This window comes from Peromyscus eremicus, chromosome 22, assembly GCF_949786415.1.
Source record: "Peromyscus eremicus chromosome 22, PerEre_H2_v1, whole genome shotgun sequence".
NCBI classification, from domain to species: Eukaryota; Metazoa; Chordata; class Mammalia; order Rodentia; family Cricetidae; genus Peromyscus; species Peromyscus eremicus.
This window is the reverse complement of record NC_081437.1, coordinates 8,407,109-8,428,870: the sequence shown is the minus strand read 5'-3', so window position 1 is coordinate 8,428,870 and position 21,762 is coordinate 8,407,109. Positions and strand designations below refer to the sequence as shown.

The 21,762-nt window shown below is 43.2% G+C and overlaps 1 protein-coding gene across 1 annotated transcript in view; it reads right to left on the bottom strand.

Moving 5' to 3' along the window:
* Srbd1 (S1 RNA binding domain 1) overlaps nt 1-20,944 on the bottom strand; it is a 175,153-nt gene extending 154,209 nt beyond the window's left edge. Inside the window, exons 1-5 of the mRNA XM_059248492.1 lie at nt 20,896-20,944; nt 14,795-14,874; nt 11,174-11,351; nt 7,961-8,335; nt 195-361 (exon numbers count right to left, since the gene is read on the bottom strand). Of these exons, the coding sequence (XP_059104475.1) occupies nt 195-361; nt 7,961-8,335; nt 11,174-11,351; nt 14,795-14,874 (800 nt within the window). The 5' untranslated portion in view covers nt 20,896-20,944. The remainder of the gene's footprint in view (nt 1-194; nt 362-7,960; nt 8,336-11,173; nt 11,352-14,794; nt 14,875-20,895) is intronic.
* Between the last annotated feature and the right edge of the window lie 818 nt (nt 20,945-21,762).

Sequence of the window (21,762 nt, the reverse complement as noted above, 5' to 3'; positions counted from 1 at the left end):
TCCATGGCCTAAGTCAGAACAGACCCGACTTGCTCTGGCAAAAGAGGACTGCATTTAAATGACAGCAATTAATAAAAACAGAGCACTGGGCCCATCCAAATAGTAACTCACTTCCTCTCATTTCCCCTCATGTGCTCAAGTCTCTGTCTCCATGAGATCCACCCATCCCTCCCTCCCTCCCTTGGGTTTCTCACCGTAGCTCTTCTAGGGTTTGGCGAACTTCTCTCAAGGAATCGGCATCGAGGTTATTAATGAGCTCTTTTCGATAGCGTACAATGAAGGGAATTGTGTTGTCATCATTAAAAAGGCGTATGATGTTGGCACAAACCCAAGGTTCAATATTAGTTCTCTCAGATAAAACCTGCAAAGAAAGATAAACAGTGAGGCCTGTATCCCAATACTTGGAAGGCTGAGACAGGAGGACTACCAGGAGTTTGAGGCCAGCCTGGGCTATGAAGTAAGACCCTATCCAAAATCATCATCATCATCATCATCATCATCATCATCATCATCATCATCTGATGAACAAACTCCTGCCAAAATGTATGACAGAACTGTTTTCAAAACAACAGATGCAGTAAATGGCTGAACCCCAGAGACTATGAAGATGTCTCACCTTCTAGGCATCTTAAAAACTGATCCTAAATCTTAGCAGTCATTCTAAGGATGATATCAAATCTCTGGTAAGGATATCAAATTCGTATGTCCAAGCTCAGCTCTTCTCCACATTACCACCAGACCCAGAGCCAATTATTTAAGACAGTCTCCCAGAAACCTAATGGGTATGTCAACCCTGTGTTTGTAAAGTGATCCTCCTCTCAAACTGACACACCCTCCACTATTCCTCACGTGCTATCTACTCAAACACTAAGTCAAACTACAAAAGGCATCCACATCCAAACCGTAAGTCTGATTCATGTAAGACCAGTCAACTCCAATTACACAACATTTCTTTATTCTCTTCCCTTCTCCCACCCCACAGCATAGTCTCATTCCAGCCTATGTCACTGAGACAGCCTTTAACCTCTCTCCCTGCAGGCACTCCAGTCTCATCTATTCCCATTTCCACAAGGAGCACGGGAACACTCCTCTCAAAATGTATACTAGATCATGTCATTTAACTGGTCAAAACCATCACTGATGTCCCAAAGCATCTGGAATCCACTCTACTGTTAGACAGTTAACAGGAATTAGTAGCTTTGGAAGCTACCGAGGGCAGACCCTTCCCTCACGGTTGGCTTTGGACCCACCTCCTGTTTACCTGGTAACCACGACTTTCCCTCTTTAGGTGTCCTGGCCAAAAGAATGGAATGCCTCTGGCCCTGGGAGATATGATATTCTGATCTGATACAGAGATTGTTGCGTTCTATTGTTTCTTCCGTGAGAAGTTAATTTCAGCTGGCTCTGTCACTCACCTGGCAGGAATCTACCCCCCAAACCCCAGAAAAGCTGATTTACCTGAAAACATGGAAAGAGGTGGAGGGAACAATTAATTATTTCCTTGATAAGAACATATATTTACCCTTCTCAAAAGCCCCTATCCTACCAGGCACGGTGGCGTGCACCTTTAATCCCAGCACTCGGGAGGCAGAGGCAGGCGGATCTCTGTGAGTTCAAGGCCAGTCTGGGCTACCAAGTGAGTTCCAGGAAAGGTGCAAAGCTACACAGAGAAACCCTGTCTCGAAAAAAAAAAAACAAAAACAAACAAACAAAAAAAAAAAAACAACAAGAACAAAAAATACAAAACAAAAACAACAACAAGCAAAAAGCTCCTATCCTGATGTAATAACTTCCAGATTTTCACTGTTTACCATTTTTTGAGTTATAAAAAGCATTTCTATGTCTTTTTCAGAAAACTTAAGCCAAAGTATGTTTCCTTGATATGCTGAGCTTTCTCACTTACTCTCTGAGGCTCACCACATCCTTTAGCCATGAGCTGCTTGCCAACCTTCATTGTTGAACATGATGGTTTTCTTAGACTCTAACTCAAAAGCATCTTAGGCCATGCTAATCTGGTGATAGTCAAGAAATTAAAAAAAAAAAAATCCCAGGTGTTGCTGGATATTTGTTTACACTGGGCAAAGATGTGTCTATTTGCCTCACCTGCCTACGGCACCTGATTGGTTTAACAAAAAGCTGAATGACCAATAGCTAGGCAGGAGAGACGAGGTGGGACTTCCAGGCAGAGAGAGGAACTCGGGGTGAATCTAGTCATGAGGATTTTGCCCGTCAGACAAGGGAGGTGGTCATACAAAATGGAGGAGAGGTAGAGCCACATGGCAAAGCATACATTAACAGAGACGAGTTAATTTAAGTTATAAGAGCTAGTTGGGAACAAGCCTGAGCTAAGGCCAAGCTTTCATAATTAATAAGAAGTCCCCATGTCATTATTTGGGGGCTGTCAGTCCAAAGAAAGTCTGACAAGAAAGACCTGCTATACTCAGGACTAAATACAGCTCAGTGGTAAAGTGCCTGCCTAGGATACATAAGGCCCTGGGTGTAATTCTCAGTGGTAAAGTGCCTGCCTAGTATACATAAGGCCCTGGGTGTAATTCTCAGCACTGCAAAAATAAAAATAAAAATAAAAACCAATCCTCTTTCCAAAAAGTTAACTTGGAAAGAAGCCAGTCAACATCTGATCTCTCATGGCTCCAGGTCAGCTGCTGAGTCAACTTGTACCTGCTACACTTGGGAACCCAGGAGCTCTGTGGACTACAGTTCAGTCTATAGTCCCCAAGGGAACAGCATAAGCAGCATCTACAACCTTGGTGAAATGAAAGCTATTGGGTCCCACCTAAAATACACTGAGTCAGAAACTCTAGGGTAAGCCCTAGAAAAATGAGGCAAACACCAACAGAAAGCAGAGAGCAAGCCTGCAGGGTGTGGAGAGCAGGGCAGGGACTGTAGTCTTCACTTTTAAAGTACTCACATTAATTACGTATTTACTTATGTACTCACTTGTTTACGTAAGTAAAGCAGGTATGCGTTTATTAAGGAACAGTGAGAAAGAACTGGGGGGGGGGGGCATGGAGGAATACCCTAACTACTTTAATACTGACCTTTGCTTGTGCTGCTGCTTTATGCTGATACCTGTACTGTATAAGGCTTACTATGTTCTAAATGCTTACATACTCAGCATTAACTCACTTAAAGTATATGAGATAGAACAATATTATTCTCATTTTATACACACAAAAACTTGAGCCCAAGAAGTAAATTGCCCCAAGTCTCACTAGCCATATTCCTCTTCAAAAATTCAAAGTGTGTGCAAAGCAAAGGATTTATCAGGCAAAAGTACAAAGGACTTAAATTGTCTCTGCTCTCCTGAGCACTGCAGCAGGTAAGACAGAATGCCTTTACACTGCCCTCTAGCTGTCAGAAACATCCAGAAAGATGCCTCTTCCCCAAATGTCCCAAGAGCGCTAAAGGGGAAATGCCCATCTCCTCAGTTAAAAAGAGAACATTTGGGCTTCAGCAAATCCACTACAGCTTTAATCACCCAGCAACATCTGCACTTTAAAAGAGTTATCAAATTCAATGGCTCACTAATGAGTAAAAGGGAGAGAATTTTCTATTCAGAATCATTCCCAAGCCAGCAACTTGAACAGCTAGCTCCCTTCTGAAAAGCCGCTGATTCCTACTGCTCACCACCTGACCCAGAGAGTTCATTATGTCACTATGTCACGAATGCTATGTAAGGACGAGAGTGGGAACATCTAACATACACTGCCAGAAATCAGAAGAGAGGTTAGGGGGGGGCAGGGGTTGAAAAGGCATACGAAGAGGGATTCTGTTGTTTACAGTCTGGAAGTAGCTTGGTTAGACTTTTGAACATCCTAGGCAACCTCATATGTATATGGAATACATCCAGGTTTATTCATGTTAAAGCCTAAAACAAATGCCACCAAGTAGATTATAATAATAAAAACACTATCTTAACCTCTCCCGAGAAAATCAGCTCCATCCACCAGCACTACTGCACCTACACAAATGCAGAATGGCAGTGAGGTCGCCAGCTCGGACACTGGTCCCTTTCCACGCCACTTCCTGCCCTACTTTTGTCTTGTCTACGCGCACTTCATCTCTTACCATCTCTTCAAACAAAGGGAAAAGAGCCACAAAAAGGGTTTGCTTGCTTTCCCCCTAATTGAGCGAATGTCACTATGGGCCACAGAGCTGCTGCACCTTCCTAGGCTCGGCCCCGAAACCTGGATACTTACTTTGTGGAAGAAGGTGTGCACATTAAAGACATTTCCTTCGGGTTGATCTTTATGTAACTATTCCAGGCACCTGACCCCTAGTGCACACATAGCTGACTGACTTGGGATAGCTGATTCTGACTTGCATCACCGACTCTCCCCACTTCCATGTTCTGCAACACCTGCACTATTCTCAGCCACATTGGGAAGGTGCAATACAGTTTTAAGACAAACTATTTCCTGTCTCACCCAGGATTTTTTGTTTGTTTGTTGTTAGTGTGGGGAGCTGAGATTTACAAAGCATAGAAAAGGTAGTCAGCATAGAAAATAAGAACTGCCTGGAGAGTTAAAGTTAGGGAAGGGTTCGCTAGGTTAAATTAAAAGAAATAAGGATATAAATTCCCACTTGGTTTCCCAGGTAATTTCTCTACCTGAAATACGACTGACTAACAACACTGCCAACAGGCTGCTCAGCAGAAGTGAGCCAGCTAACAGCACCCTCCAAAATCACAGACATGGAGCTGAGACTCCCTGAGAACAGGCCTTCAGCTAGAAGTGGACATGGGCTCCACCCCAACCAAGAAGCTATCTGCAATTGATAACAACTAGCAAAGGAAAAATTCATTTTCTCCAACAGAGTCTCACTTGGTATATTAACTACATTGCAGGGTAGGTCTCATGCCCAAGAGGAGTAGTTGGCCATCACAAAACTAATTCAATGGTATTTTTGTAGACTTTCTGTCCCATTTTGTTTTGGGCACTTTTTTTTATTGGTCTCATGCATGTAGATTTTGGTTTCTGTTTTTGTGGTTTTGTGTTGGGGATGCGTTTCTTGTTTGTTTTTTAAAGAGAGAGAAAGGGTGAGTTGAGAGGATCTGGGAGAAGTTGTAGGGAAGAGAAAAGAGAGATCAGAATGTATTATATTTAAAATTTGCTTTCAACTAAAAGTAAAATCATTTCCACTTAACAGGAGGGAAAACTGCTTGGAATGTAAAGGAAAAACTAGTATATCTATATCCTCCAAATAGGCCATTGCCGTGAAATGATCCTACGGTCTTAAAACGAGTAGCCGAGTTTCCAGCTGATGCTGGGATGAGCAGTGGATGCTGCTGCTCTGGCTTGTGAGGAAGAGTCCTTCCTGCTTCTTTGCTTCTGCCCCTCACGCTGGCAGCCAGGTACCTGCTCCTCATCATGCTTTCCCTCCTCATTCTCAGCAGTTCATCCTGCCTCTCTCTCCAGCAGAGAGCTTATACTACAAAATGCCTTGTTTAATGCACTCTCACCAGCATTACAGAACTCATTAGCAACCTCAAGTAACCACTGCTAACAGAAAAGATAAAGCTGGTGCTCATGGTGGCTGCCACCTATAATCTCAGCATCAGTAATTTGGGACCAGGGCTACCTAGTTGAGTTCCAGGCCAGCCTGGGCTACGGAGTGAAACCCTGCCTCAAAGAAACAAAAATGGATTTAAAATTAAAAGAATTAAAAGTTCACATTAACACATTTCAGAACCAAATCTCTCAAAATCTGGAATCAACTTTAGTGATATCTGTTAGGAAAAGGATACAACCTATGAACTCCCACACTACGTTAGCTGTCAGTAATTTGTAACTTTCAAATGGGTTCTCTTTAGCTTCACTATACAAACAAGAATTCTCCTGACTATTCTCCTGACTATAACTGATCTTTCAGATTACCCATTTATTTCTTCTAATGCACTATGATAACAAATATATATACTAACGTGCATGGTATGGAGCCTAGCTCATGAAGTCAATTATAAATAAATGGCAAACCTTATTACCTATCAGCGATTACAGACCTGTAAGCAAACACCTGAGATTACAACAGGGTGTGTGTGTGTATAAATTGTCACAAGAGTCCAGTCATCACTGAAATTCACAGCTTTACATTCTTTATGCCTGTCTCTTGCCATACTACCTTAAAGACACCTATCTCACCTGAAGGACATCCTTTTAGGCAGCCTATCACATCATCTTCACAGAATCCAGCCTCCCTCAACACTCTAAATAAATAAATTTAAAATTATAACAGAAAGTAAGTTTTTATGCCTTGTAATCTAGGGAAAACTAGCTAGGATGGGGCTATATTCATCTCTTTTCCCATGACAAAGCTGGGGGGCGGGGAGTGGGAGGACAGAAAGCAAAGTATCCTACAGAAGGCAGCTCTTTACTTGAATGGCTTACTATCAGTCCGAAAGGTCACAGACTTCAAGGACTTTGAAGCCCTCCTTTTTGCCTCCCGAGCACCGTCAACTACCAGAGGTGGCTCGACCTTGGTAAAAGCCATCAGCTGAGCAGTGTTAACCAAGAGCAAGGCAAGGGAGGTGGGGCGTGTCCACGGCCCTGCAGCCCTGGACCAAGGAGGGAGTTTAAAGACGTTCAAGTCGCCGGGCGGTGGTGGCGCATGCCTTTAATCCCAGCACTTGGGAGGCAGAGCCAGGTGGATCTCTGTGAGTTCGAGGTCAGCCTGGACTACCAAGTGAGTTCCAGGAAAGGTGCAAAGCTACACAGAGAAACCCTGTCTCGAAAAACCAAAAAAAAAAAAAAAAAAAAAAAAAAAAAGACGTTCAAGTCTTCAGAATGAATTCGGTGCGGTGGTCTATGACCTGTTCTGTGACAGCATTGCCTAGTAGATCTGAACGAATAATGCCAAGAAGACTTAGAAAGCCATCTACCCTGTTTCTCAATGACTCTAAGCAAGGTGCATTTCAGTAAAAAGACAGAGAAATTGGTAGGGCAACATTCTGGACACCTTAGTGTGCTAAAGAGAAGAAACATGACTAAAAACTACTGGTGACACTCTATAGGTAAAAAAAGTAACATGGCCCAAAACATGTCCCTCTAAAGAACAAGAGTGCTCCACAGCCCCAGTCTTAGACTCCAAAAAGTCCTGGGCTCTACAGCAACTATTTACAGCAAGGAGTCCATTTAGAATGCCCTTAGGACATATAGGGAAATCACCCTCTTCTACTCTGATACGGCCTCAGAATGTGTTGGAGCAGACACGGTTAAGGCTCACTGCTCATGAACCTCCCTTCCAGTCTCCTCTATCATTCCCCAAAACAGCTAAAAAGGAAAGGGAGGCAGAGAGGAAAGGAAAGGAAACCTGGAGAAATCCTCAAGTTAGAATTCTTTTCTTTTTGGCTTTTCAAGACAGGGTTTCTGTGTGTAGCTTTTGGTGCCTGTCCTGGATCTTGCTCTGTAGACCAGGCTGGCCTCGAACTCACAGAGATCTGCCTGGCTCTGCCTCCCAAGTGCTGGGATTAAAGGCGTGTGCCACCGCTGCCCAGCACTCAGGTTAGAATTCTTAAAGAATTTGTCTTTGAAACATTGCTGGACCTTGTTCCTAATATACTGGACGCATGAACAGCCAATGACCTAATCATGTATACTGCTTCTATGGAGAAATACTATCCAAACTCAAAACAAAAATGTAGCAATGAGCCTTTAAGGCCTCCATCTGTTGGTGTGAAATACCTACACCATGATGTGCAAGAACATCCCATGGCAACGGCCTTTCTTGACTGAAGTCACAGTTCTTAGCAGAAGAGCTGCTGCTGATAAGCCAGATTACAAAACAGTACAGCCAAGAACAGAAACAGTGGCCAAAGCTTGATTCCAGAAATCACTGGCAAACTGAAAAAGCGAATTCCAAATGCCAGCACTCCCCTTAATGAGCACAGTCTGTGTGCCAGTCCAGGACTCCCAGCACACAAGTGACGCAAGGCTACACTCACCTGCACTATGTCCCAGTTCATTTCCACCTCCTCTTTAATGCTGTTGGCACCTTCGGCGAACTTGACAGGCCTCCCCTGAGGACACACTTCAGTCTTCACCCTCTTTCGAGGGGACTGACCAAATGTGAAGTCGTCTTCACTTTCTTCCTTCTTGCACACATCTTCACATGTGGTACTTGTTGATGGTGTCTCCATATTGCTATTTCCACCTTCTAAGGGGCTGGGTTGGCTGGTCTCCTCATCAACTTTCAACTTTTTTCTGGCCCTCTGACCTGAGTTTTTTTGTTTTTTTGCTGCAGTTTTCAGAGCCTTTGTCGTATGCAATTTGTGATTTTTCTCTTCCAAATTGGCACCAACAATAGGTACAGGGCTATTCTATGAAATCACAAAAAGAAAGCATGAGAATTACAAGATTAGAAACCAACTGCCCTGGAATATTCTCAGAAGGGAAAAGGAACAAATTATCAATACATATAAAAACAACTGCAAGGAATCTCAAGGGACCTATGTTGAGTTGTGAAAAGCCCATCCCGAAGTTACAAACAAATGAGTACATTTATATAACTTCCAAAGCAGAGCAGAGCTCGTCAGGAGTCAGACCTGAGCGAGTGGATGGAGAGCAGTGATGTAGATACTAAAGGGCAACATAAAGTCTGGGGGCGGTGGTGGCACACACCTTTGACCCCAACACCCGGGAGGCAGAGGCAGGCGGATGTCTGTGGGCTCGAGGCCAGCCTGGTCTACAGAGCGAGATCCAGGACAGCCAGGGCTACACAGAGAAACCCTATCTCAGGAAAGAAAAAGAAAAAAAGAGAAGAAAGGGCACTATGAGAGATCTTTTCAATGGTTATACAAACTCACACATGTAATAAAACTGTACAGTGCTAAATCCAAATACCCACAGAGAAATAAACACATAGGAAACCAGAGAACACTAAATAAACAGAGAATTTTACCAATGTTAATATCCTGGTCATTATACTTTACTATACTAACATAAGACACTAAAATTTACCATTGGGGAAAACTAGATAAAGGGTATATGGAATCCCTCTCTATTGTTTCTCATAATAGCATGTGGATGATTTACAAATAGTTGAATTTCACAAAACAAGTAAATGATAGGTCCACATGTGCCAGAGAAACAAGACTAAGTTATAACCATGGGTTAGAGATGCAGCTCAGTCCTGAGTATGAGCCTGCCTAGCATGCATGCCCAGCATACGCAAAGCCTTGTTTGAGCTCCAGCGCCTCATAAAAACCAGACATGGCAGCCCATGCTTGTCATCCCAGAGCTTAGGAGGTGAGGCAAGAGGAATGGAAGCTCATGGTCATCCTCAGTTATATGGACGGCCTGGGCTACATAAGACCTGACTTAAAAATAAATAAATAGAGTTGGGGATTTAGCTCAGTTGTAGAGCGCTTGCCTAGCAAGCACAAGGCCCTGGGTTCAATCCTCAGCTCCAAAATAAATAAATAAATAAATAAATAAAATAAATTGACTTGTTTAAATAAATCCAGAAACTGACAAATAAACAAACAAATACAATCAAAGTCAACCATCTAGAGGGAGAATAGCATCCACATGCTTGCGAAATTCAGCAGACTACACCTGCCACCTGCTCAGACAGAAAAATGGGAGACCGGAAACGGAGCAGCAGCAGCCAAAGGCAGGAAGTTGTCTTCTCCTTCTGTTTTGTATATTGTTTGAGATGGGGCTGCACATTATAGCCCTGGCTGCCTAGAACTCGTTATGGAGCCCACACTAACTGTGAACTCAGAGCAATTCTCTTGCCTCGGCTTCCCAAGTGCTAGGATAACAGGTGTACAGCACCATGGCCAGCATCCTTTCTCTCTGACAGGAGGCTGCCCAGCAGCCTGCACAGATGCCCGGGAAGCAATCTGTGCCACCACTGCTCCCTGTCGATGTGCCACATTGCCTGACAGCCACCTCAGCACTGGGGGTGGCAGCAATAATGCAAGGGCTGCCCCCAAGGAGCTCACAGTCACGGGCTGGCCTGTCCATCAGTCAAGCGACACAGACGGCACAAACACAACCCACAAGAACATTTCACTCAAGATTTACCTTCTATCAAGGACTTTTCCAGAATTACTGACAGTAAGTACTGAGAACCACAGTAAGGACACTTCTACCCAAGGCCAACCACCACCTGTATACTTGAAAACGCACAGTTTTCTGAGCGCTACACCTGCACTCAAAACGTAATGGATCCAAGCAGAGATAAGAAGATAAAATGACTGAGTCTACAAGTCAGATGAGTTGGCATAACTAAAGAATGCATCTATCATAAAGGAAGTCATCAAAGAAACAGGAAAAAAAAAAACCTACAAAAAACCCAGTATGATCAACTTTCTTGTATCTATAATAAAGCAAAGCAAAGTCAACAAACAGATCCGGAGTGTTTCAGCCCCCCTGATAAGAGCCTGCTGTGAGACGGAAGGCTGCTTCAGACACCTTAACTCCACACAATTAGGACCTGCAAGCGTGACTGTGATGATCGGAGCCGCAACCACAGAGGCAATCAATAAACCGAAATGGACTTGTCTAGGCCCTCTTCCCAGTCCATGCTCATCACGCACGTTTCTAACTGTTTAATTCTCTACTTCAGCCTCCAAGAAGAAAAACGCTGCCTATAAGAGTTTCAAGCACTTTTGATGATTATTCTAAGTATTAATTATTAAACCAGCACTCCATTTATATACATCATTCTTGCAGGCATGGCTGATATAAAAGTTCCCCTGAGAGGCATATCAGCTTTTGAACTGCTGACTTAGAAACCAAGTTGCATCATTCACTAGCTGTGTTCTATGAGTAAGTCAGTTAACATTTCTTGCCTCAGATTTCTTATCTATAAAATCAGGATAGTTACCACAGCCATTCCCAATGGTTGTAAGGATCAAGCAAGATCTTCAGAGTGAAATGCTGAGCATGCTGCCTGGCTAACAATATGCACAGATATTTGCTGACATCACGATCCAAACCAGCACTTCCACACCTAGCCGAGAGTGGAAGTAGCTGAGGAAACAGTTGCTGGAAAGGTAAGTATTCCTGAGACTGTGACGGGGATACCATTGCCCTGAAGTTTTTGTCATTTACATGTTCTGCCCTCCTCCTCTGTGTAAAGAAAAAGGAACAGTACCTCCCATCTGGAAAATACAGTAGCTTTCCCCACATCTAGCAACACCACCTACCAACTCCTCCTTAACAGCCACGTCTTTTGATACATCATCCATCTGAGGGGTGTTCTTCACCCGCGGCCTTTGCTTACGGTTGGATTCCTTGGAAGCAGGCTGCTTACGGTTTCTGGAGACTTTCTTCTGAGGTTCCCAGATACTGTCTTCCTTGTCATCTTCTTCAGAGCCAGATGACCTACAAGTCAATTGACAGGAGAACTTCCAGGAAAAATGGAACCAAGTGACAAAGGTCAAAAGAGGCGTATGTTTCATAAATGATAATTAAAAGTGTGTGAAAGAAAATGGAGTGATATGGGCACAGGCTGTGCACAATTATTGCTAAGAAGTGAACAGTGATCAACGCCCTCTCCCTACCACACACTACCACAAGTCTCTCCACTCTCCTTCCCCCACCTGATAAGCACACACACACCATCATGACACAAAAAATCAACCATTACCTCAAGGCACTTACTGGGTCATGTCGCACCATTGTCAATGTGAGCCTTTCAATCTTAACAGTAAAAAGCACTTAGGTTCCTAAATGCCAATCAAATCCATTTAAAATGTACTAAGTTATTCAACCCAATGAAAGGACTGAGAAATAGCTTTTAAAAACACCCTAAACTGCATAAAAAGCCATCACTAAGACCTTCAGCTAACTATTTTATTGACCCTTTTTCCTTTCACAGAATAGATTTGTGCCCTGAATAGACTGGGTCAGGGACAGCCACACTACTTGTCTAACAAGAATCAAACCCACACCAGGAGCAGAGAAAGCACAGCCCTCCGCCCATCTGGTTCACTCTATTTCTCCCCTAGAGAGGTCAGTATAGGTGGAAAGAATGACCTGAGATTAATCAATGAGGCTGTCTGAGTTCCTGAATGGTCTCAGTTCTGCCTAGAGGCAAGAACCTCACTGGATGAATTCTCACCTAAATTATGTTCCAAGAAAACGTAACGATGGCAGGCCAAAGCACTGGCATCATCAAAGAGTTCTTTTCAGAGGTCGGTAAGCAGCCTGAGACTAAGCAAAACAAAAAATAAGATCCCTCGAACAGTAGAGTCAAGGGGAACTGTCATTTGAAAACCTGTGTTCTGCCAGATAGTTCTCTGAGTACTTGGGAGTCTGAAGGCAGGAGGATCACAAGTTCTGACCATGTTTACCTATACCCTATACACACACACACACACACACACACACACACACGGGGAAGGGGAAGGAAAGAGAAAAGAAGGGAAGGGAAGGAGGAAGAAAGGGAAAGGGAGAGGAGGGAAAGAAAATAAAGGAAGAAGGAGAGAAGGGAGAGGGGAAATAGGAAAAGGCAAGGGGAAGACAAAGGACCCTAGTGTCCCCTCCTACTGTCAACCAAACAGGGCATCTTCTACCCTCCTGTCTAATCACCTATCACGCAGGACCGTGAACTAACCCTATTTCACACAGGCAGGTTGCTAAACGCACATGATTTTTTTTTCATTATTATAAAGAAAACACAAATGCCCCCAATCACTTGTTACACAGGAAGTAGCTCAAGGCAGCGAGTCAATGCTCATCCCCCGTGCCATGAGGGCTGTCACCAGTGGCTGGCACTCACACATCCTGTACAGCAAGCACATCTTTCCCACGCCTCTCCTTAGTCCTCTTGACCTTTTCCTCTCTCCCCAACCTCGAAATGTTGAAATCTCCAGTCTTTAGTCCTCAGCCCTCTCTCTCTCTCTAGTTTGTCTTATCCTAGAGATCATAAAAGGAATCTCAATTTTCTATCTCCAAGTTGACATTTCCCCTTGCACAGTGCAAAATAGAACTCTAACACTCCCCATCCCTCTAGTCTTCTCAGAAAGCCTGTAACCATCACCATGTCCTTTCTCCTCCACCTTCAGGAACATATGCCAAATTAGACCACTTCTCACCACTCCCACGTCTACACCAACCTCCTTGCTTCACCCTAATACCTCCACTCCTGTCCCCCAGTCAGTTACACCAAGAAACCCTAACGGTATTTTACATACAGAAGCCAGATGAGGTCAGATGGCTGCCCACACCCCTCCAGCGGCTTCCTAACTTCCTTCAAACACGGTCCTAGCATCTTCTCATAGACTCTCAGATCCCACCAACTCCAGTCTCATTTCCTATCCCTCTGCCATGATGGCTCCAGACTGACCACACTGCTCTGCTGGTCCCAGACACACCAGCTCACACCTGTCTTGAAGTCTGTATTTGCTGCTTTCTCTGTTTGGAACATAGTCTAAATCTCTACTCCAGTGTGCGCTCCTGTGCTTGTAAGCCTCGGGTCACCACACTGACATAACTTAACAAATAGCTCATTTATCTCTCAGTCTTGGAGGTTCAATTCCAAAATCAGGTGGCCCCACTGCTTGTGCCTCTGCTAACAACAGTAGGTGGCAAACGCAGGAACATGTGCTGAAACACATTCACACCTTGAGGTAAGAACAAAGAGAAGACAGGCCAAGGTGCTATAATTCCCCTGGAGGGCTTGCCTCCAGTGACTTAAGAGCCTCAGACTAGCCCCCAACTCTTAAAAGTGCCTTCTCTAAATACCACTACCCTGGTAGTGACCTTTGTGGGACATTTATCCAAGCCACAGCACCTAGAAAATCTTATATGGATCCTTGGCATATCCTCCAAATAATACCATACTGCTCTATCCAAAATGCTCTCCTACCACAAACACACAGCATGCTCCCTAACCCCTGACCTGCTTTAATTTTACCTTATAATACTATTATACCGTATAATACTTACATGTTTATAATACTATAGTATTATAATGCTATAATACTAACAGTAATCACTTATTTCTTTACAAATGTCAGAGGCATATACTATATGGTACTCTACTGCTGTGGAATAATCCTCTTGTACACTGTAAGGATTTGCCACTCAAATTGGTTTAATAAAAGGCCAATTGGCCAGTAGCTGGGAAGGAAGTATAGGCAGGGCGACCAAACTAAGGACGATGGGAAGAATACCAGCCAGCCAGCCAGTCAGCGAGCAAGCAGGACGTGTAGAAAATGAGGTAACAGGCCATGAGCCACGTGGCAAAGCATAAGTAGAAATATGGGTTAATTTAAATGTAAGAGTTAGCTAGTAACAAGCTTGAGCTATCGGCCAAGGACTTATAATTCCTATTCAGCCTCTGAGTCAGTTATTTGAGACTGGGCAGTCAGGACAGGAAATGCCCAACTACACTCTATAGCAAAGATTCTCAACAGAGGATGATTTGGAGCCCCTGGGACATTTGGCATTATCTAAAGACATTTTTGATTATCGCACCTATTTGGTAAGAGGCCACAGATGCCACTAAGCATCCTACAAAGCACCAGGTAGCCCCTACAACAAAAGATGACCCTACACACAGTGGCAATACTGTAAAAATTATGAGCACTATTCTAAAGCAATGTAAACAACAGCATGCCCTCCTTCAGCCTGGTTCCAGGGTAAATATTATGTAATGTGTTTAGTTAGCTATTTTCTCTCCTGGATCACAGCAGGAGTTCAAATAGCTGCTGTATGGATAAATGACAAGGACACACATTTCTTCAACCCACATGACTTAAATTTCTAAGTGACAGAATAGTCACAATTCCCGTGACAACATATTACACTAATATGCTTACAACTCAGAGAAGAAAGAAAATTCATCTTTGGATTCCACATTCTGAGCCTGTTTTTTTGCTCTTCTTGGCAATGAAGACATCTGGAAGAAATAGAACATGAAGTCAGCATGACATGAATAGTTTTATCACTTCGTTGGGCAACAAAATGATTCTCCATTCAAAACTAACGCTCCAAAAGCTTTGCTATTAGAAATGCCATAGAGGGGAGAAAAACATAAGGTTTATTCACAAACCCAAACACTGGCTTCCCACAGGATGTAGCCTGCTGATCAGGAGAGGACCCAGCAGCCTTCCAATGGCCTCAAATACCTTAGCAGTATGGGGTCATCTTTAAAAAAAAAAGACAAGATTCTACGGGGTAATAAGTTTATTTTAGAATTAAATGAGTATTTCACAAGTATCATTTTATGTTGACACTACCAGTCAACAAATTATAAGTCATCTATTAAAGTATTTGTCAAATATAAGAAATATTTTTTCTCTTCTGTATCTTCTGATGACATTATAGCAGAAGTATCTTCATAAAGTTAGGCGTTAAATGATGTCAATTAACTGAGTAAACAACAAAGTTATTCCTAAAACAAAACAAACATCCTCTTGCAATATAAATGATTAACCACTATGCCACCAAAAATATTACCATATTCAAAGGCTCAGCACACACAAAAAAATTAAGACAAATGACAAGAGACATCACAGAATACAATTAGCAAATACATTTACTTAAACTGATAACATTTATTACCTCCAAAAATGTTTGTCAAGCCATAAAAACTACATTCGACTGGCATGTTTGGAATCTCTGGACCAATGGGATACTGTAAGTCTCTGGTTCTAACACCACTCATAAGAGGAAGTAATACCACAGACAAATACTAAACCAGTTGTCACAAAGAGGAACATGATTTCCCAGCAGCTCCATCCAGTGAGTGCAGAATTATGAGGCAGACTGTGTTAGGAAAGAAACAGAAGGACAGAGGGAAAACAGTCTCCTAGCTGCAGACAGGACACTCTCCCCTCTCGTCCTTTGCTCTCTGTTAGGAATTTCTATGGTTATGGGGTCATCCTACCTCACATAAGTAGTGCTAGCTATTATCACAAGGGAACATGCAAATAGGATTTCTTATGGACAATTTACCACAATAAAAATAAAATGTAAAAAGAGAACTGAACAGGAACGTGGCACACCTTTAATCCTAGCACTAAGGAGGCAGAGGCAGGAGGATCTCTAAGAGTTCCAGGCCAGCCTGGTCTACATAGAGAGTTTCAGGCTAGCCAGGGCTGCACACTAAGATCCCATCAATGAATAAATAAGAATAAATAAGAGGAAGTTGATGGCTGACTAGAGTGCCAATTCAACCCAGGCCAGGGAAGAACATGCATTCATTCATTCACTCTGTAAATGGGAACAAGACAACAAGCTGCTCCTCTGAAGGAAAGCAAGTATTTAACTTCCACACCCTCCTCGGGAGCAAAGATGTCAAATGATTTAAATCACATGAAACAAAGCTTTAAAAGTTCTACAAAAAGCAAAGGTAACTCTTTAGAACGTTGGATAGGATGAGAAAATGCAAATGGCACAGACATACCTCAAAACTCAAAGCCAAAAAGATTTCACAGATTTTACTAGATAAAAATTAAAATCCCAAGCCAGTAACTGGGGCATTTTAGAACCAAACCAAGGTAGCCTTTAGTCTCACCTTTAAAAAAGATTTTTTTTTTAACTTTTTAAAAAGTTAGGAAAGAGCCAGATGGTGGTGGCACAAGCCTTTAATCCCAGCATTTGGGAGGCAGAGGCAGGCGGATCTCTGTGAGTTCGAGGCCAGCCTGGGCTACAGAATGAGATCCAGGACAGGCTCTAAAGCTACACAGAGAAACTCTGTCTTGAAAAACAAAAAGAAAAAGGAAGGAAGGAACAAAGGAAGATAGGAAGGACAAACAGACAACAGAAATGATTGCTGAAATTGTTAGGACCAAGGGTGAGAGATCTGGGACTGGATATCTCTGTTTGACAAAAGGATCTTCCTAGGTGCCCTAGTCCACATGTTACTAGGCAACTGACCCACAAAAAAAAAAAAAAAAAAAGTCTAGAAGTTTATTTTCCAGAACACAGTCGGTAAACTAGAAGACAACAAATGCAACTATTTTCATACAAACCATTCAAATTGAATGCTAAAACCCCCAAGTCACCAACGAGTGATAGGGATGGATATAGGTCAGTTGGGAGAGTGGCAGCTGGGCATGCATGAAGTCCTGGGTTCAATCCCTAGCACTTATAAACCAGACATGACAGGGCAGCTCTTGGGAGGTGGAGGCAGAGGGATAGGGAGCTTAAAGCTGTGCTCAAACCTCTAAATAGTTTCAGAGGCAGTCTGTGGTATAAATCTGGATCATTTATATGTGTATGTGCTGTACATATGCACATGCATGTGCGGGTGCCTGTTCAAAATGACCCTGTCTCAAAAACAAACAAACAAAAAGCCACCAGCTAGATCCTTGTCCTCCATGAAAGACAATGGAAGATGCTTCCCTGGAGAATCTGGTCCCTGCATAAAAATCTAAAGGTGCTGGAAAGAAGAGGCAAGAAAATCAGAGGTCAAGATCAGCCTGTGCTACATGAGACCCTGCTTCAAAAGAAAACAATGGAAAAACAATCTAAACATGCCAAGCTTCCCATCAAGCATCCCTCCCACACTCCAGTCACCTAACAACTATTTTGATCATCCCAATCTACACCACACAGTAATATCAGACCACCTCTATATAAAATTTGGCTTTGTACAGTTTGAGTTATCTCAGTCAACTCAAGTCGATAAACATTAAACAGAAAATTCCAAACACAAATAATCAATAGGTTTCAATTGCACACTATTCTAAAGCAGCAGGATAAAAATCTCCATCCAGCTGGGCAGCAGTGGCACACACCTTTAATCCCAGCACTCGGGAGGCAGAGCCAGGAGAATCTCTGTGAGTTCGAGGCCAGCCTGGTCTACAGAGCGAGATCCAGAACAGGCACCAAAACTACACAGAGAAACCCTGTCTCGAAAAACGAGAAAGCAAAACAAACAAACAAAAAAAAACAAAAAATTCCATCCTATTTTATCCAGCCAAGAGCACAAATTAGCTAGCCCCTCTGACTAGCGGTCATTCTGTACACACATCAGTCACTTAGCAGTCACCTCAACTGTCACATTATCACAGTGCTTGAGTTCAAGTAATCTGTATACTTAAGTGTGGCCCCAAAACATAAATAGCAATGCTAACACTTTTATTACAATATAGTTAAAACTATTTTATCTTGTTAGTAGTTGTTGACCTGTCTGAAGCACAGATAACGCATCACCTAACGGACACATTCTGAGAAACACATCATTGGGCAACTCTGTCACCTGAGCACTACAGTGTACTTAACTAAGACAGCTATATAGGTGAGACAGTCTAGAAGCACTTTCTGTAGCTGTGTGTGTTCTGCTGGCATCCATCCAAACATCATTAATTAGTACAAGACTGTACCTACAGCACCTACTTATTAAAAATCCTAATTCCTCTGTCCAGAGTTTAAGGTTCATATTTACATGGGTTTGGGGAGACAGGCAAGAGGACTGCTCACAGGGGTTGCTGGCCAATCAGTCTAGGCTCCAGCTTCAATGAGAGAACTTGCCTCTGACAGTAAGGTGATTAAATGAAGACATCCTACTTTGCCCTCGGGCTGCCTCGAGCACAGGCACCCGCACATGCATGTGCATATGTACAGCACATACACATATAAATGATCCAGATTTATACCACAGACTGCCTCTGAAACTATTTAGAGGTCTCATAGCTTCCCAAATTTGACACAACCATAAAGGGAGGGACTCTTGACAATTGTTCCCCTTCTAAAACCTGTTCCTACCCTTCTTTCCAATCTCAGTATCTATCCATTTGTTAAGCTAAAATTCTAGAGACTTTTTTTAACAGCTTCCCCAAGGAAGCTAACATAAAATACCCTGCCCATGCTTAAAATGTTCAAATCTGCTAAATTTTGACATATGTACACACATTTCACAATCAAGATGAGTATACCCATCGCTCACCAAAGAGCCACTTGAAAAGCCAAAATGGAGAATCTTTTTTTTCTCCATCTCCAATATATAGTCTATTAGTAAATAACATGAATTCTTCCTCCAAAATAGATCTTATTTCATCGGCATCTCGAGTGAGCCCCTAATCTCTGTCTGTCTTCTATTGCTATAGCAGAGGATGAGACTGGGTAATTAATTAAAACAAGTTTCCTTCTCACAATTCCAGAGACTGGGAAACAGGCCTTCTTTCTGCAGTATCCCAAAACAGAGGGCATCACATGGCTGAGCTTTCTCTGTCTCTGCTTTTTATGCTGGTGTCATCATGGGGGCCCGCCCTTATGACCTCATCTAATCCAAATCACCCTGCAAAGGTTCTACCTCCCGATCTATGAATTTGGAGGTGACATGGGACACAGCCCACAGCAGTCTCTAGCTCTTACCTAGACTGCTGCAGTAACCTCAGCGGCCCGCAAGCTCTTCCCCTCCTGCCCCACCCCCCAATCTCCCTGAGATCATTCCTAAAATGCTCTGAAAACACTCAGCGACTTTCCATCTTGTGCTTCCGCAGAATCAAAACTAAGACGTTCTTCAGGGCTGACACATTCCATTCCTAACCTCATCTACTCCTTCATCTACTTGCTTGCTTCTAATCACCTTCTTTCAGTCCCCGTACAAGCATGAATCTTTACCACATAAGGTCCACTCCACCTGAAATACTCTAATCCTATTCATACCAAACATCTGGCTACTTCTCACCCTGCATTTCTTCTAAAAACCTAAAATGGGTTTTTCTATCCTGTTTTCCCCCTTCTATCCTGTATGCAGTAGTATATAAAACGGGCTAAAAGTACAATATTCTGTTTTCTGTCTGATCCCCTCAATTTAGTAAATTCAGGGGAAAAGGAAATGCTTGCTTTACTTCAGTACCCGAGGGCCCAGAACTTAATAACTGATCTGTAAGTTTTTACTGAATAAATATATGTACAAATATGGTCTCTGTGGAGAAAATAAACACATTTTCTATCACTCTTAGGCAGTGCCATGCATAACATTCACCGCTCTTTGGAAAAGGTGATGACACATTAAGAAGGCCCCCATTCTTTAGTGATTAGGAATATTCCCTCTTCTGAATTATTTTATCTCTGCAGGGATGAGCACATTCCAAGTTAGGGGTTGTTGTGAGGTCACTGAGGAGGAACTATAAACTCTGGAAAGTGAAAATAGTTAGAAACGACCATTCACACACACACACACACACACACACACACACACACACACACACACCACACACACCACTAATATTTAAAAAGGGAAAACAGCATGTAAACTTCTAAGAGAAAAGAGTGAGAACTCAAGAGGCATCTAAATGTTTCCCTGAGGGAACTAACAGAAGTGTTTCAAATATTAGCAGAGATCCTCAAGCAATTTAAAAAAAAAAAAAAAAAGCCAACAACCAAAAACCTAGCAGGAGAGTTGCAGCTAGCCTCGGCGACGAGAAACCCCTGCTGTATTCTTTTATGAATGAGAATCTTGAGACTCAGTGGGATGAAATGGTCCTAGAACTCAGAGCCGCAAGTACCAACACTATCCTCGTTTCTCCTGGCATAGTAAAGACAAGCTGCCATGTGAGACCACCGAGGCAAGCTGCCTAGACATCTCATTCATCCTCAACTTGCTGGGGCGTCTCCGAGGTGCCCAGGGCACTTCTGAAGATGTGATTCCGAGCACCGCGATCTGACAGGGCTTCCTCCCTCACCTCCGACTCCATGGGGTAAAGAAAAAAGTTCGCCCTGGCTTTCTCACGCCTGCCATGCTCTAACAGCTTGTGCAATGAAAGGACGCGCCAGGTGACAGATTTCCCAGGTGTAGATTCTGAGACAGACCGCTGATACTACAAGGTAGCAAAACTTCGTTTTAAAAAATTGTTCCTTCCCAAACGAGCACTCATAATGTTTAAGTGGCTCCTAAAATACCGGGGCCCGGACACAGATTCGAGCGAGACCGAGGCATTACCGCCCGGGAAGACACAAAGCTCACCTTCCGGCCTGGCGAGTCAGTAGACTGGAGTTCTGTCGCAGAATCTTCCGGTTCCCGCCGGAAGTTTTTCAAATGCCGGAAGTCCCGCCTTGCTTTCCCAGAGCGGACTACCGGGGCGGGGCGGGGCAGAATGGGACGGGGCGGGGCAGGATAGAAAGGGGCGGGGCGCAACTTGAGTCTGCGGGGAATTCGAGTACGCCCTTACCCCGGGGACTGGGTAAAGATTTGGCAAACGCGCGCGCCCGCTTCTTTGTTTTCCTTTTTCTGGGCTCTCTTGGACTGCATTATGCTCTTTTCACCCATCCTTAACTTTTGCTTTTTGGGGGTTTTTGTTGTTGTATTGAGGCAGAATCTCACTCTTATAGCCCAGTTCTGTCTGGAGCTCTCCCACCACGTTGCCTCTGCTGGCCTCGAACATGCCTGAGTCCTGTTGTCTCAGCCGCAAAGCCCGACTCATCTTTTTTTTTTTAGTCAGGAATGGTTCGTTTAATTGCATCATTCATCTGTAGTGGGAAATGAAAAGGAGTTAGACAGAGAAACTTTGTCTCAAAAAAGAAAAAAAAAAAGAAACGGAGTTAGGCTCTGTTGTCACTTTAAAACGTTAAGTGACGTCCACAAGGATGTTTATAGCGTATTTCATTATTTTCTAAACTGTGAAATAATAGATTTTGCACCACGCTATGAAATGTCTGCATTTTTCTGCCTTTGGTAAGTCCTCATTCACCCCATGGGGAACCTTACTTAATGAGAGACTTTAGCTGGAGAGTCATCTGCATCTTACTCCCGTCTCAGGCAGTTTGGTATACTGCCAAGTACATCCATTTGGAAGCCGAGCCCTCTGAGAAACTTCCTAGAAGATTTGCACAA